The following is an 11,485-nucleotide window of genomic DNA, read 5'->3' on the forward strand; positions in this document are numbered from 1 at the left end:
CTGCTACTGGGCCCATCTCTGTTCTCCCTTTGACCAGATAAAAGAACCATTTTCTGTGACTTGTAGACCTGAATTATGTAGATTGGACCCTCAACACAAACATTGAACACACCAGGCAAAGGTGGTGGTCCTGAAAGGGGGTGGGTTAGGCAATCATTAAGTGCCTAAAAGGAAGTAAGGTGGAGAGGGTGGTTTAACAGGTTTCCAAAGAAGCAGGGGTGGTGCACAGCTGGCTCTAACAGCCCTCACCAAAACTTTTTTTAAAAAAACGTTTTAGGATACACCAGCAGCTGCTGAAAAACTGTCTCATCCGTCTCAACTCACATGATCTTTGCCCTGACCCTCCCAGTTTTCAGAGCTAGGGCCAATCCTGTGGCTTATGACAAAAAGTAATATGACTAAGAGGTTGGTGACTGGAGCTGAGGTGCCTGAGTCAGGTTGGGGGTTGGTATCTTGTCAGTTACAGGAAATGGGACTTTCATTTCCTCCTTTCCCAAAGGAGGCAGAAGGAATAGGGTTGGTGGAGCACACGGACAGTGATTGGCAGCAGGGAGTTGGACTATTGGACTTTGGGTGAGGAGTTGCAGCCATGCGGTTGGCTGTGTTTTTCTCGGGGGCCTTGCTGGGGCTACTAACAGGTAAGCTGTGACGAGGGAGGGGGCCTCCGGGAAGACATTTGCCGGTGGGTTGCTAACCACTCTCTCCTCTGCTGAAAGCCAAAGGAGCACCAAGCAATGACTGCCCTCGCAAAAAATCGGCCACTCTACTGCCGTCTTTCACGGTGACACCTACAGCTACAGAAAGCACCCTAAGCCCTGGGACGACCAGCCATGGGACTACGGAGAGCCACAAGACGACCACGCAGAGAACAACTCCCACAGGCACCACCAGCCACAGATCCACAATTCCGACTCACAAGCCTGCCACCACCACCAGTCATGGAAACGTCACTGTTCATCCGACGAGTAGTAGCACTGCTACCAGCCCAGGGATCACCACTTCTTCCCGCCCAGGACCACCTCCACCCTCGCCAAGTCCGAGCCCAGGCGCCAAGGAAGTCATAGGCGATTACACGTGGTTCAATGGTACTCAACCCTGTGTCCGGCTCCAAGCCCAGATTCAGATTCGAGTCTTCTACCCAACCCAGGATGGCCGGAAGGTAAAGCTGTAACTCGGTGCTGGTGGTGGTTGGGGTGTTGTGTGCGCGGGAGAAGCGGGGAGGGCGAGGAGAGAGGAGTGGGGATGAGAGGACTGAAACTGCAGCCTGCCCACGTAGCCTGGTGACACTTATCTTTCACTTCCACAGGTATGGGGCATCTCTGTACTGAACCCCAACAAAACCAAGGCCCAGGGCAACTGTGAGGGTACCCAACCTCTCTTGCTTCTCTCATTCCCCTCTGGACAGCTCCACTTTGGCTTCAAACAGGTAAGCCTTCCCTCTGGGTGCCCACCCCTGGCTAATCCATCGCTGCTTTATGTGGGCCTGGGTGCCATGCACAGCTGCCCTCCTGCTCCCTTCCCCAGGACCCGGCCCAGAGGGCTGTCTACTTGAACTACATGGCTGTGGAGTACAACGTGTCCTTCCCCAAAGCTGCACGTGAGTGACCCACTAGCTCCCCCTTCTCACTGGGAGCACAGGGAGGGGGGTTGGGATCTGACCCTTCTTCCCCCTTTCAGAGTGGACTTTCTCGGGTCAGAATTCATCCCTTCAAGATCTCCAAGCCCCCCTGGGCCAGAGTTTCAGCTGCAGAAATGCAAGCATCATCCTTATGCCAACGATCCAACTTGATCTGCTCTCCCTGAAACTGCAGGCTGCTCAGCTGCCCTCCACAGGAGTCTTTGGACCAAGTAAGACTGGTTCCTTCTCTCTCAGAATGCTTCTACGGCACTGAAAGCCCTTTCCTCCAGGCCGGCGCATAAGCCAGTTCCCTTTCTTGTAAAACTCTGAAATGCCCTGTCTCAGCCTCCTCATGTTTATAGAGCTACAGCAGGCTCAGCCCAGTACCCCTTTTTACATACTGCTCAGTCACCTGTGCCCCACTTCCAATGTCCTCTCTCCCCTAGGACAGTGCTCCTGTAATGCTCACTGAGTCTTACCGTTCTGCCAGGTTTCTCTTGTCCCAGTGACCAGTCCATCTTGCTGCCTCTCATCATCGGGTTGGTTCTCCTCGGGCTCCTCGCCCTGGTGCTTGTTGCCTTCTGCATCGTCCGCAGACGCCCACCCAGCTACCAGCCCCTCTGAGCGTCGGCCTCTGCCCCTGCATCTATTTCCTCACCATGCAGCTGACTCAGACAGCGCCATCCTCCTCCCTCGGGTCTGGAGCAAAATAGACCTCAGCCAGCGAGGACGGGCGTGGCGGTTTTTATTCCGTCCAACCAGTTTCCCCTTCCCCACTGGGAGCCCGAGAGTGGTGAAGACCAGTAGCAGTCTTTGTCCTTCCTTTGTCCTGCCGGAATTAAAAGCCATGAGTTTCTTGTCATGTGTCTTTCGGTATCTTCTGTGGTTGTCTCAGGAATCCAGGAATTGCTGGTGAGATGGGCTCCAAGTGTCAAATGTGTGACTGCTGGTCTTCCTCTTTTGGCTCTGGTTTACCTGGCCACCCCAGTGGAGCCAGCCACCAGAGAAACCGCCTTTAAGACTCATCTGCAGAGAAAGGTACGACAGGCAGCAATAAGCACGGTGGAAGGTCACAGCTGTCGCTTCTTTTTCAAAGGCTGCCCATGAGCCACCAGAATGCCCTGTTCATTTGTGTCCAAGGCTACCTGAACAGTCTGCCTCGGCCACTGCTCCCCTGCAATGCACCTCTCCCACCTACTGAAAGTCTTACTAACCAAGGCAGCATGAGGTACCTGACATCCACATCTGTAGCTTCAGTGCTCCTGGGAACAGCATGGCCTCAGCCCAAGTACCCTGTACCGGCAGGAGGGCAAATGGCACCCTGGGACTGTCTGTCCAGGGCCTGGCTAGAAAGGGCCTCTTGACTGCAAGCAGTCGGTAGTGGAATCATGGCTGGGGTCCAAGATGGGGATGTGTGGGCCCCACTATGGCCTCACAAGCAAACATCGCTTGAGACCCTGCAGTCTGCACAGCGGAGACACTGAAGCGTGGTTCACCGTGTTGTTGGCAGCAAGCACGCAGCAGCAGCCACAGCGTGATGGCCATGCGCCGCGTGTCGGGTGTCCCCGAGCTGGACCACGAGCACAGGTTTCTGCCAGGGCGTCGTCCAAGGTGCCCTTCCCTCCGCAGAGCTGCCTGCAACACGACTTCCCCAGAGCACCCAAGGTGCTGGGGCGTGCCCTGCCCACAGGGGGCGCGCTCGGCTCACCAGCAGGTGGGGGCTGCCGCCCCCCGCCGGCGCTGCCGCCACCCACACCGGTCCCCCCACCTGAACTTCAGGGGCGCTGCCAGCTCTGGACATAGTGGGGGTGACCCAGGGCCTGGGCCCGGCGAGGGGCAGGGGCAACAAGGAGAGCCATCTTCCCCGGAAACTAAGCTCGCTGGCCCGCTCTCATCCCCTGCGTTACTGCCCTGGGCCCTGCAGGTGCCGGCGCGGCCATATCCCAAGGCCTGGGCGAACAAGAAGAGGGCGAAGCGCAGGGCCCTGCGCGCAGCCCGGCGCCTCAGGAGCGCTGCCCGGCGCCGAACGTCCTGCTGCCGCCGGTGCCGTTCTCTCTGAAGACGCTGGGAAAACAGGAGACAGAGCGCCACAGCGACCCCGTCCAACGCCATTTTGGAGACACGCGTTCCTTCCCTCTCAACTTGGAACGATAGGAAACCACATAGAGTTGGATGGAGGAGGGACAAGATGGCGCCGAGCAGGGGGAACGGGGAAAGGCGTGGGGGCCAAGTCTCGCTTCGGAAATGGAAGCGTAAACAAAGGCACGAAAGCCGTCACTGCGCAGGCGCGGCGCTTCGGCGCGCTGGCAAGTTCGAACGGCAGGGTGCGTGCGAAACCAGGTCTTGGAAGCAGAGCCACCGCACCCCGCTCGCGTCGGTGGTGGAATCGAGAGCGGCGAACGCGGGGCGTTCCAGGGAAGGGGCGGGCGGCGGGTCCCGGCGCGCGTGCGCAGAGCGCGCCCGCGCCGCGCTGCAGGGCCTGGCGGAAGCGAGTCCAACATGACGGCCGAGGGCGACGGCGCGCTGAGGCGGGCTCTCGTGCCGCTGCTGCTGCCTGAGAAATGCTACGACCGGCTGTTCGTCCAGTGGGACTTGCTGCACGGTGAGTGCTGGCGTGAGGTCAGGGCTGCGGCCGCGCGGGCTCGGACTATAAGGGGGTGACTGAGGACCCCGCCCGGAAGTCATCCCGAGAGGGGCGGAAGTGTCTCAGGCCACAGGCGGGGGGCGCCATGTTCGGGCGGAAGGAGTCGCCGACGGGTGACTTCTTTGTGAAGCACCTACCGCTCCTTTGGTCTTTCGCGACGGTGAAAAAGGCAAAGCGTCAGGTTTTACAAAACAAAGCAGATTCTGGCCGAGTTCCTCGAAGCTCTGGTAGCTATCCGAATCTTTAGGAGCGTGGTTCGATTTCATTCCGCCTTCAGGAAGAACAGCCCGGCAACCTGCTTGCAGAAAATCCAGTATTAAAATTCTCACATCCGAAAATAAAATAAAATTCTCCCCTCCTTGGGGCTGCTTCCCGGCGCACAGGGCAAGTGAGGAGGAATGCCTTGGGGCCGGAGGCTGGCTTGTGGGGTACCTCTGGGCACTTAAATTGGGGGAGCGGGGTTTGCTAACCCTCGGACCTTGAGCTGAATGTCTTCCTTAGAGCCTTGCAGGTGAGTGGCCCGCCCCTGTGGCGTCTGTTAACAGCCCTGGAGAAACTAACACATCTTATCTATGAGCGACTCTTACTTTTCACTTGCATGACAACCTGTTCATTTCCTTAATAAAACCCTTTACTCATGAATATTGTCTGAACTCTGTGTAGCCATTGCAATGAGTAGTCCAGCCTAGCGATGAAGTGGAGAATAGGAGTTAAGACTGCTGATGGTGTCATAAACCAGAGTTGACTCTGACAGCACGGGTTACCTTCTCTAGCTTTCCCTGACCTAGCTCCGACATAACCCCCTCCAGAGGCCTATGAAACGGTTTCCATGGTGAAAGGGTCTGGTGTGTAGTATAGACATTTTGTAAATGTAATGTTTTGTGGAGACTTCAAATCCTATGACGTATCAAGCCTTTAAAGGCACTGGCCAGATCTTTTCATTTCTATTTCAATTTCTACATTTGTTCGCTACCTAATTTTATAACCTGCCTTCTATTTCCTACCTATGAAGCAACTTAACAAGAAACCCCCACCCCACCCTGCAGGGAGCCTTGCCCAGTCGCTTTGTGTCAACTCCCCTTGGGGGAAGTTCAGCTGGCTTTATGGCCCATGAAACCCTGAAGCCCTCTGGGTCAAAGCTCCTTGAGAGGAAGACTTCAGAGCTTGGAGTGCAAGACATGGAAAGGCGGATTGAGTCCCTGGATGGGGCCCAGGCCTCTCGGAACAATGGGGCCTTGGGTTTAGGAGTAAGAGATCCAGACACCTGCCCTTGGAGAGAGAAGACCTGTGAAGAGGACAAAGTTGCTCAAGAAGAGAAATAAAGCCAGGGCCCCGGGGAATTAGGTGAACCACAAGGATGTAGATCATTTGGCTTCAAATACTGGTGGTTTGACAGGCAAAAGAAAAGCCTCCCCCATTGGCTTTTACACAAATTACAACTAAGAAACCCTGTGAAACAGTTCTGTCACATAAAGCTGAAACTATTGGATAGCAGTGAACTTGTTCCCTTTTTTCCCCTTCTTGGGGAGTGCTCCACTTTAACCTTGGGAACTTTAGGAGCTCTGCCCAGGAGTGTAGATGTTAGTGTGTGGGCCATGGAGGATGGAGTGAGAGGAAACTATGGCAAAGGCTGCTTTGAACTTTAGATGATTTGGAGAGGGCCCAGACCTACCTCCCAGGATCCCTGTTGACATAGAGATTACGAATTGGGCTGCTAACCGAAATCTAATCCTTTGAAGCAGTGGCTCTCAACCTTCCTCATGTTGTGGTGACCCCCAACCATAACATTTTTATTGCTACTTCATAACTGTCATTTTGCTACTGTTATGAATCATCATGTAAATATCTGACACACAGGATGTGCTTTCATTGTGACAAATTGAACATCATTAAAGCATAGTGATAAAAAGCATAGTGATAAATCACAAAAACAATATATAATTATAATTGTAAAATATTTCTAATGACAAATGAAATATTGTCCTGAAGCATGGGGTAGCATGGGTAAGTCTTCACACCTGGTACTCATGTGGGTTGAACCACGTGGAGAGGGATAGAGGAGCAAAGCGGTGTCTCAGTGCCTAAGTGTTTTCCTGTGAAAGGGTCATTGGACTCCCAAAGGGTCAGACCCACAGGTTGAGAACCGCTGCTTTAGGGAAACACAGGGCTTTCTACTGTGAGATTCCTTCTCAGAAACTCCCAGGGGCAGTTCTACCCTGCCCTGTAGGGTTGCTGCAGGGCATCTAGTCATCAGGGACTAGATGGCAGTGAGTTTTGTGAGATGGCTCTAGGCCTCTTTGTGGGTGTGTCAGGTCCCAGGGAAGGGCTGCACCTCAGAGTACTTCCCATAACCCCTGGGCTGCCACTGGAAGCCTCCTCCCTATTGACTTCTTTCTTTCCAGTCCCTTGCCTCAAGATTCTCCTCAGCAAAGGCCTGGGGCTGGGCATTGTATCTGCTTCCCTACTGGGTATGTATTTCAACTTCCTTTCCTTGCTATCGGGATGGGTCTGGGTGAGAGGGCTCATTTAACTGGAGTTGGGGGCTGGGGCCTTGGTCAAGTAGGTGGTTGTGCATTGAACTGATAACTGCAAGGTCAGCTGTTTCGAGGCCTGATCAGCTGAAGAGAAAGACAGGACTTTGTGCTATCCAAGTTAGTCTCAGAAACTTACAGGGGCAGCTCAAAAACCCTGTTCTTTAGTGTGACTATGAATTGGCACCACCTGGATGGCAGTTAAGTTTGGATTTTTTTGTTTTGGTGGAATAGGGCACGGATGTTGAGAGTGGCCATTTACCTGCAAGTGGGAGTAGCATGCTTCCCAATCAGCTGGGTAGGCAGACTACCAATGAATGCAAGAGTCTCAACCCTTCCCATCTTTTCCCCAGTAAAACTGCCCCAGGTGTTTAAAATCGTGGGCGCCAAGAGTGCAGAAGGGCTGAGTCTTCGGTCGATCATGCTGGAGCTAGTGGCCTTGACTGGAACTATGGTGTACAGCATCACCAACAAGTTTCCCTTCAGGTGAGGGGGCACATGCCCACACCTTCATCAGGGGTAGGGCGAGGGAAGTGGAAGGGCCAGAAAGCATCAGCCCTCTTGGAAAACTAGTCCTTGAGAGTGCCTTTCTATGGAGGCAAAAGAGGTCAGTATCCCAAGAACATCAGGAAGAGCAGCAGGGCTACCCTGAGAATGGTACTTAGACGGAGGGAGACATGGAGCCTCTCTGCCTGCCGTGTTTGAGGCCGGCCTTTCTCCCACCTCTCCACTCTGCAGCTCTTGGGGTGAAGCCCTCTTCCTGATGCTCCAGACACTCACCATTGGCTTCCTGGTCCTGCACTACAGGGGGCAGACTGTGAAAGGTGCTGAGGGGCTTCTGGGGTTTGTGGGGAACAACTCTGGGAACCTTTGGAACCTGAGGCTTGGGAGAGGTCAACAGCCCCTCTCTCCTTGACCCCCAGGAGTCACTTTCCTAGTCTGTTACACCCTGCTTCTGTTGCTGCTGCTCTCGCCCCTGACCCCGCTGGCTGTGGTCACTTGGCTCCAGGCTTCCAACGTGCCTGCTGTGGTAGGGGGCAGGGTGAGTACCAGGCCAGGGGAAGGATTGGCGGGGAGGGGCAGGTAGAGGTGTGACTGACTAGGGTGCATGAGTGTAAACAACCTTGAGAGTCACACGAGGAAACCAACGCTCACAACTCCACCCTCAGCTGCTCCAGGCCACCTCAAACTACTACAACGGGCACACAGGTCAGCTCTCGGCCATCACGGTCTTCCTCTTGTTTGGGGGCTCTCTGGCCCGGATCTTCACCTCCATTCAGGTGAGTATAGCCCTTCAACTAGAAAGCCCTTGAACTTCATTTTCTACTCCAGGTAAGGGCTAAGGCCCTTCTCTGGAATCTTTCTTTCTTTTTTTTTTTTTTAATCTTTTTTTTTTTTCTCTGGAATCTTTCATCCTCAGGGGAACAGGGTCTTGGTCTCTGCTGAAAGGTGACCTTAGTTCTGTCCTCTACATGCAGGAAACGGGAGATCCTCTCATGGCTGGCACCTTTGTGGTCTCCTCCCTCTGCAATGGCATCATCACAGCACAGCTCCTCTATTACTGGAATGCCAAGACTCCCCACAGGCAGAAAAAGGAACAGTAGGGCTGGGAGCCCACTAAGTCACCCAGCCTCCTGCCACCCCCTCCACCTGAGCCGGGTCTGCTGGTGGGACCCCAAACCGTCACCCGCTTCCACAATTGAACGAAGGTGGTTTTTACAATACTTGGATTTTCAAGCTTACATTCTGACAGCTAATGAACTTTGTTCACGTCCCTCTCAATTAAATCATCTTCGAGTCCCCTTTAACAGCTAGTCCAGGCTAATATGCCTTTTCCCTTCCCGTGTGACCCCACAGGGGCAGAAGCTAGGCAGCGACACTAGAGGCTTGCAGCTGCTTTACCCCCTCCCCTTTGCAATCTGGCTGTCTCCTGGACCCCAGTACTGGGCTGAAGAAAGGGGGGCAGAATGACTAAGGCAGGGCCCCAGGGTGGGGTGAGGAGGCTCCTGCACTGGCAGGTCCTGGTGGAAGGGGGTGGAGATCTTTCTAGTTCCTGCTGCAGTAGTGAGCAGGGAGCCGGGATGGAGTACAGACTGAGACAGGGTTTAATCAGGAAAAAAAATGTCTCAAACACACACAAATCACAGAACTTAATGGGGCTCTGCTGAAGGGTGACCTCAATTCTGTCTTCTACAAGCAGGAAAATGGGGGCCCTTTGCATGGCTGGCACCTTTGTGGGCTCCCTCTGCTGGCTCCGGGAGGATCACAATGCTCTTGCCTTTGAGGGGAATGGTCCCAATACCAAAAGGGTTTGCAGCCTGGGGGCAGAGTATGGTTCTTCCCGGTGGTCTGTGTCCACGGGTTAAAGGTAGGTTAGGGGAGGGTTGTAGGTTGTGGGAAGGTCAGCCGCAGGTCTGTAGGGGTTATGAGGGGTGATCAGCTCAGCTGGGAGCATTGGGCAGCCTTGAGGGAGGGGCCAGGATGCAGAGGACTCGAGTTTGCAAGGTGAAGTGCTGAAAAGAGAAAGGGATGGGATTAGAGGGAGCCTCCCTGCATACAGCGTGGGTCCCCAACACTGTGGGGGCAAGCAGACGTGCAGCTTGCTGCCACCCACCCCGGATATAACCAGGTACAGAACCCGAACCTGGCCCGTGTTGGGGCACGCTCAGGCAGCTTGCCTTGCGTGCTCTGCAGCTGTTTTCCTCTTTCTGGGGCCGTGGCCAGGAAGGAACAGAGTTGGGCTTGGCCTCCCCTTGTCCCCAAGGCTAGGAGAGGAAGCTGGGTCACACACAGGCCAGGACAGCTGGGAACCGCCCTCCAGATATGCAGACCTCCTGAGGTCCGACATCAAAACTCCAAAAGCAAACTCACCACCATGGAATCCACCCTGACTCTTAGTGACCCTCTAGGACAGAGTAGCCGTGTCCCAGTGGGTTTCCAAACAAGACTACTTTCAGGAGGGGAAAGCCTCGTCTCCCCGGCCCCAAGCAGCTGGTAGTTTCAAACTGCTGACATTGCAGTTAGCCCAATTCACAAGGACCGAGGTGGCTTCTAGGACAACCCGGGGCCACCAGAACTCTCCGGCACGGGCATCTCCTCCCTTACCGTGTTATCCCCAAGACACTCACCCATAATTTCCGGGCAGGTAGGTGGTGGAATGGTTGGGGGGCTGGTATCCGAAGCCTCTGGTACCCTGGGTGGTCACATAAGCTGGTCCCCAGGCAGGGCCGCCGTGGGCCACGCTGCCGCCTCTGGGGCCAAAGTGTGGTGCCGCGATGCCCGGGCTCTTGGTCTTGCGCCGCGGCCGGTACTTGTAGTCCGGGTGGTCCCGCAGGTGCCGGGCCCGGAGCCGCTTGGCCTCTTCCACGAAGGGCCGCTTCTCGTCGTCGCGCAGCTGCTTCCACTGCGCGCCCAGGCGCTTGGAGATCTCCGAGTTGTGCATCTTCGGGTTCTGCAGCGCCACCTGGCGGCGGCGCGCGGAGCTCCACACCATGAACGCGTTCATGGGCCGCTTCACTTTGGCCACCGCGAGCCCGGCGGGCGCCCGCGGGCTGCCAGCACCCTCGGGCTCCGGAGACCCCGAAGGCGAGGAAAGTGCCACGGGGGAGGGAAGCTCCAGGCTCCAGGCCTGATCCTGTGAGGCGCTGGGGGTGGACATGGGGTGGCTGGGAGGGGAAGCCCGAAGAGGGCGTACAGCGGTGTACCAAATGCCCTCCCAAGTGAACCGTTGCTCCCTAAAGTGCAGTTGTCAAAAACAGCGGCCTTCCTAGTCTGCAATTGTTACGGAAACATTTGTGCCCCAGAAAAAAAACTCAGTCCTTCCAATGGAGGCCCTGCTGCCAGTCCGTCGGCACCCTGTGAAGAGAACACAAACCGTTGGCTGGTACCCCAACTGGAGAGGCTGAGACCCCTTATCACGTGCCTCTAAGGGACCCCCCATCAAGCCCCTGCTGCTGCTGGTGACCCCACATACCTCAGGTGGAAGCAGCAACCCGTCCTTTCGCGCGCCCGGTCCGGGGTGCCAGCAGCTGCCGGTGATGCGGCCCAGGTGCAGCTCCGAAACTCCACTTCTGCGGCTGGCAAAGCCGACCTGGGAACCTCTTCTAGAGACTCCGCCCAACCCCTCCCAGAAGGCCACGCCCCCGAGGACACCAACTTTTCCCCCTCCCCTAAGCAAGCCCAGGCGTCCGGATCCTCCCAGCCCCCAACACTTGCCCTTAGGGTGCCATTCCCACCGCTCCACCCAAGACCCAGGCCCCAGGCGTTGCTTTATGGAAATGGCCTTCCCTCCCTTCAGATCCATTGCTGAGGAGTGGGTGCTGATACACAACGGCCCTATTAGAGGTTTTGAAGGCTGGGACTGCCACCTCTTCCCCGCGGAGCAGCCAGTGGGTTTAAACTGCTGGCCTTTCTTGGTTAGCAGCACAGTGCTTAACTTCTGGGCGACTCCTTCCCCCTTCTTAAGCACTGGTCATTTAAAGTCAATCCTTTCCCACAATGAGATCAAGCTCAAAGGACCAAAAGCCCTCAGGTCTGGGCTGTGCAAGGGCACTGGGGAAGAACACTGGACACCCAACCGTACTTTAGCTGATTTTGTGCCTCTGGAGCCTCAATCTCCCAGCATGCCTCTGGGGCTAGAAAGTCAAACAGGAGGGAGGCCATTTTCATTTCCTGAGTCACCCAGCCGGTGTG

General features: G+C 55.5%; 3 protein-coding genes across 3 annotated transcripts; 2 read left to right on the top strand and 1 right to left on the bottom strand.

Moving 5' to 3' along the window:
- Positions 1-101: 101 nt before the first annotated feature.
- CD68 (CD68 molecule) lies at positions 102-2,486 on the top strand. The gene is made up of 6 exons (XM_075560861.1): positions 102-638; positions 717-1,159; positions 1,307-1,426; positions 1,525-1,597; positions 1,678-1,848; positions 2,109-2,486. Exons 1-6 carry the CDS (start codon positions 590-592, stop codon positions 2,240-2,242), a joined length of 990 nt encoding a protein of 329 aa, XP_075416976.1. The 5' UTR covers positions 102-589; the 3' UTR covers positions 2,243-2,486.
- Positions 2,487-3,951: 1,465 nt separating this feature from the next.
- Positions 3,952-8,601, top strand: MPDU1 (mannose-P-dolichol utilization defect 1). The gene is made up of 7 exons (XM_075560863.1): positions 3,952-4,220; positions 6,665-6,730; positions 7,147-7,279; positions 7,532-7,617; positions 7,717-7,835; positions 7,963-8,073; positions 8,272-8,601. The coding sequence occupies exons 1-7, from the start codon at positions 4,118-4,120 to the stop codon at positions 8,395-8,397; spliced, it is 744 nt and encodes a 247-aa protein (XP_075416978.1). The 5' UTR covers positions 3,952-4,117; the 3' UTR covers positions 8,398-8,601.
- A 289-nt stretch (positions 8,602-8,890) lies between these two features.
- Positions 8,891-10,451, bottom strand: SOX15 (SRY-box transcription factor 15). Its single transcript, XM_075560864.1, has 2 exons — positions 9,922-10,451; positions 8,891-9,306 (listed from the first exon to the last, which is right to left on the bottom strand). Exons 1-2 carry the CDS (start codon positions 10,449-10,451, stop codon positions 9,156-9,158), a joined length of 681 nt encoding a protein of 226 aa, XP_075416979.1. The 3' UTR covers positions 8,891-9,155.
- Between the last annotated feature and the right edge of the window lie 1,034 nt (positions 10,452-11,485).

This window comes from Tenrec ecaudatus, chromosome 10 (genome assembly GCF_050624435.1).
Source record: "Tenrec ecaudatus isolate mTenEca1 chromosome 10, mTenEca1.hap1, whole genome shotgun sequence".
Lineage (NCBI taxonomy): Eukaryota > Metazoa > Chordata > Mammalia > Afrosoricida > Tenrecidae > Tenrec > Tenrec ecaudatus.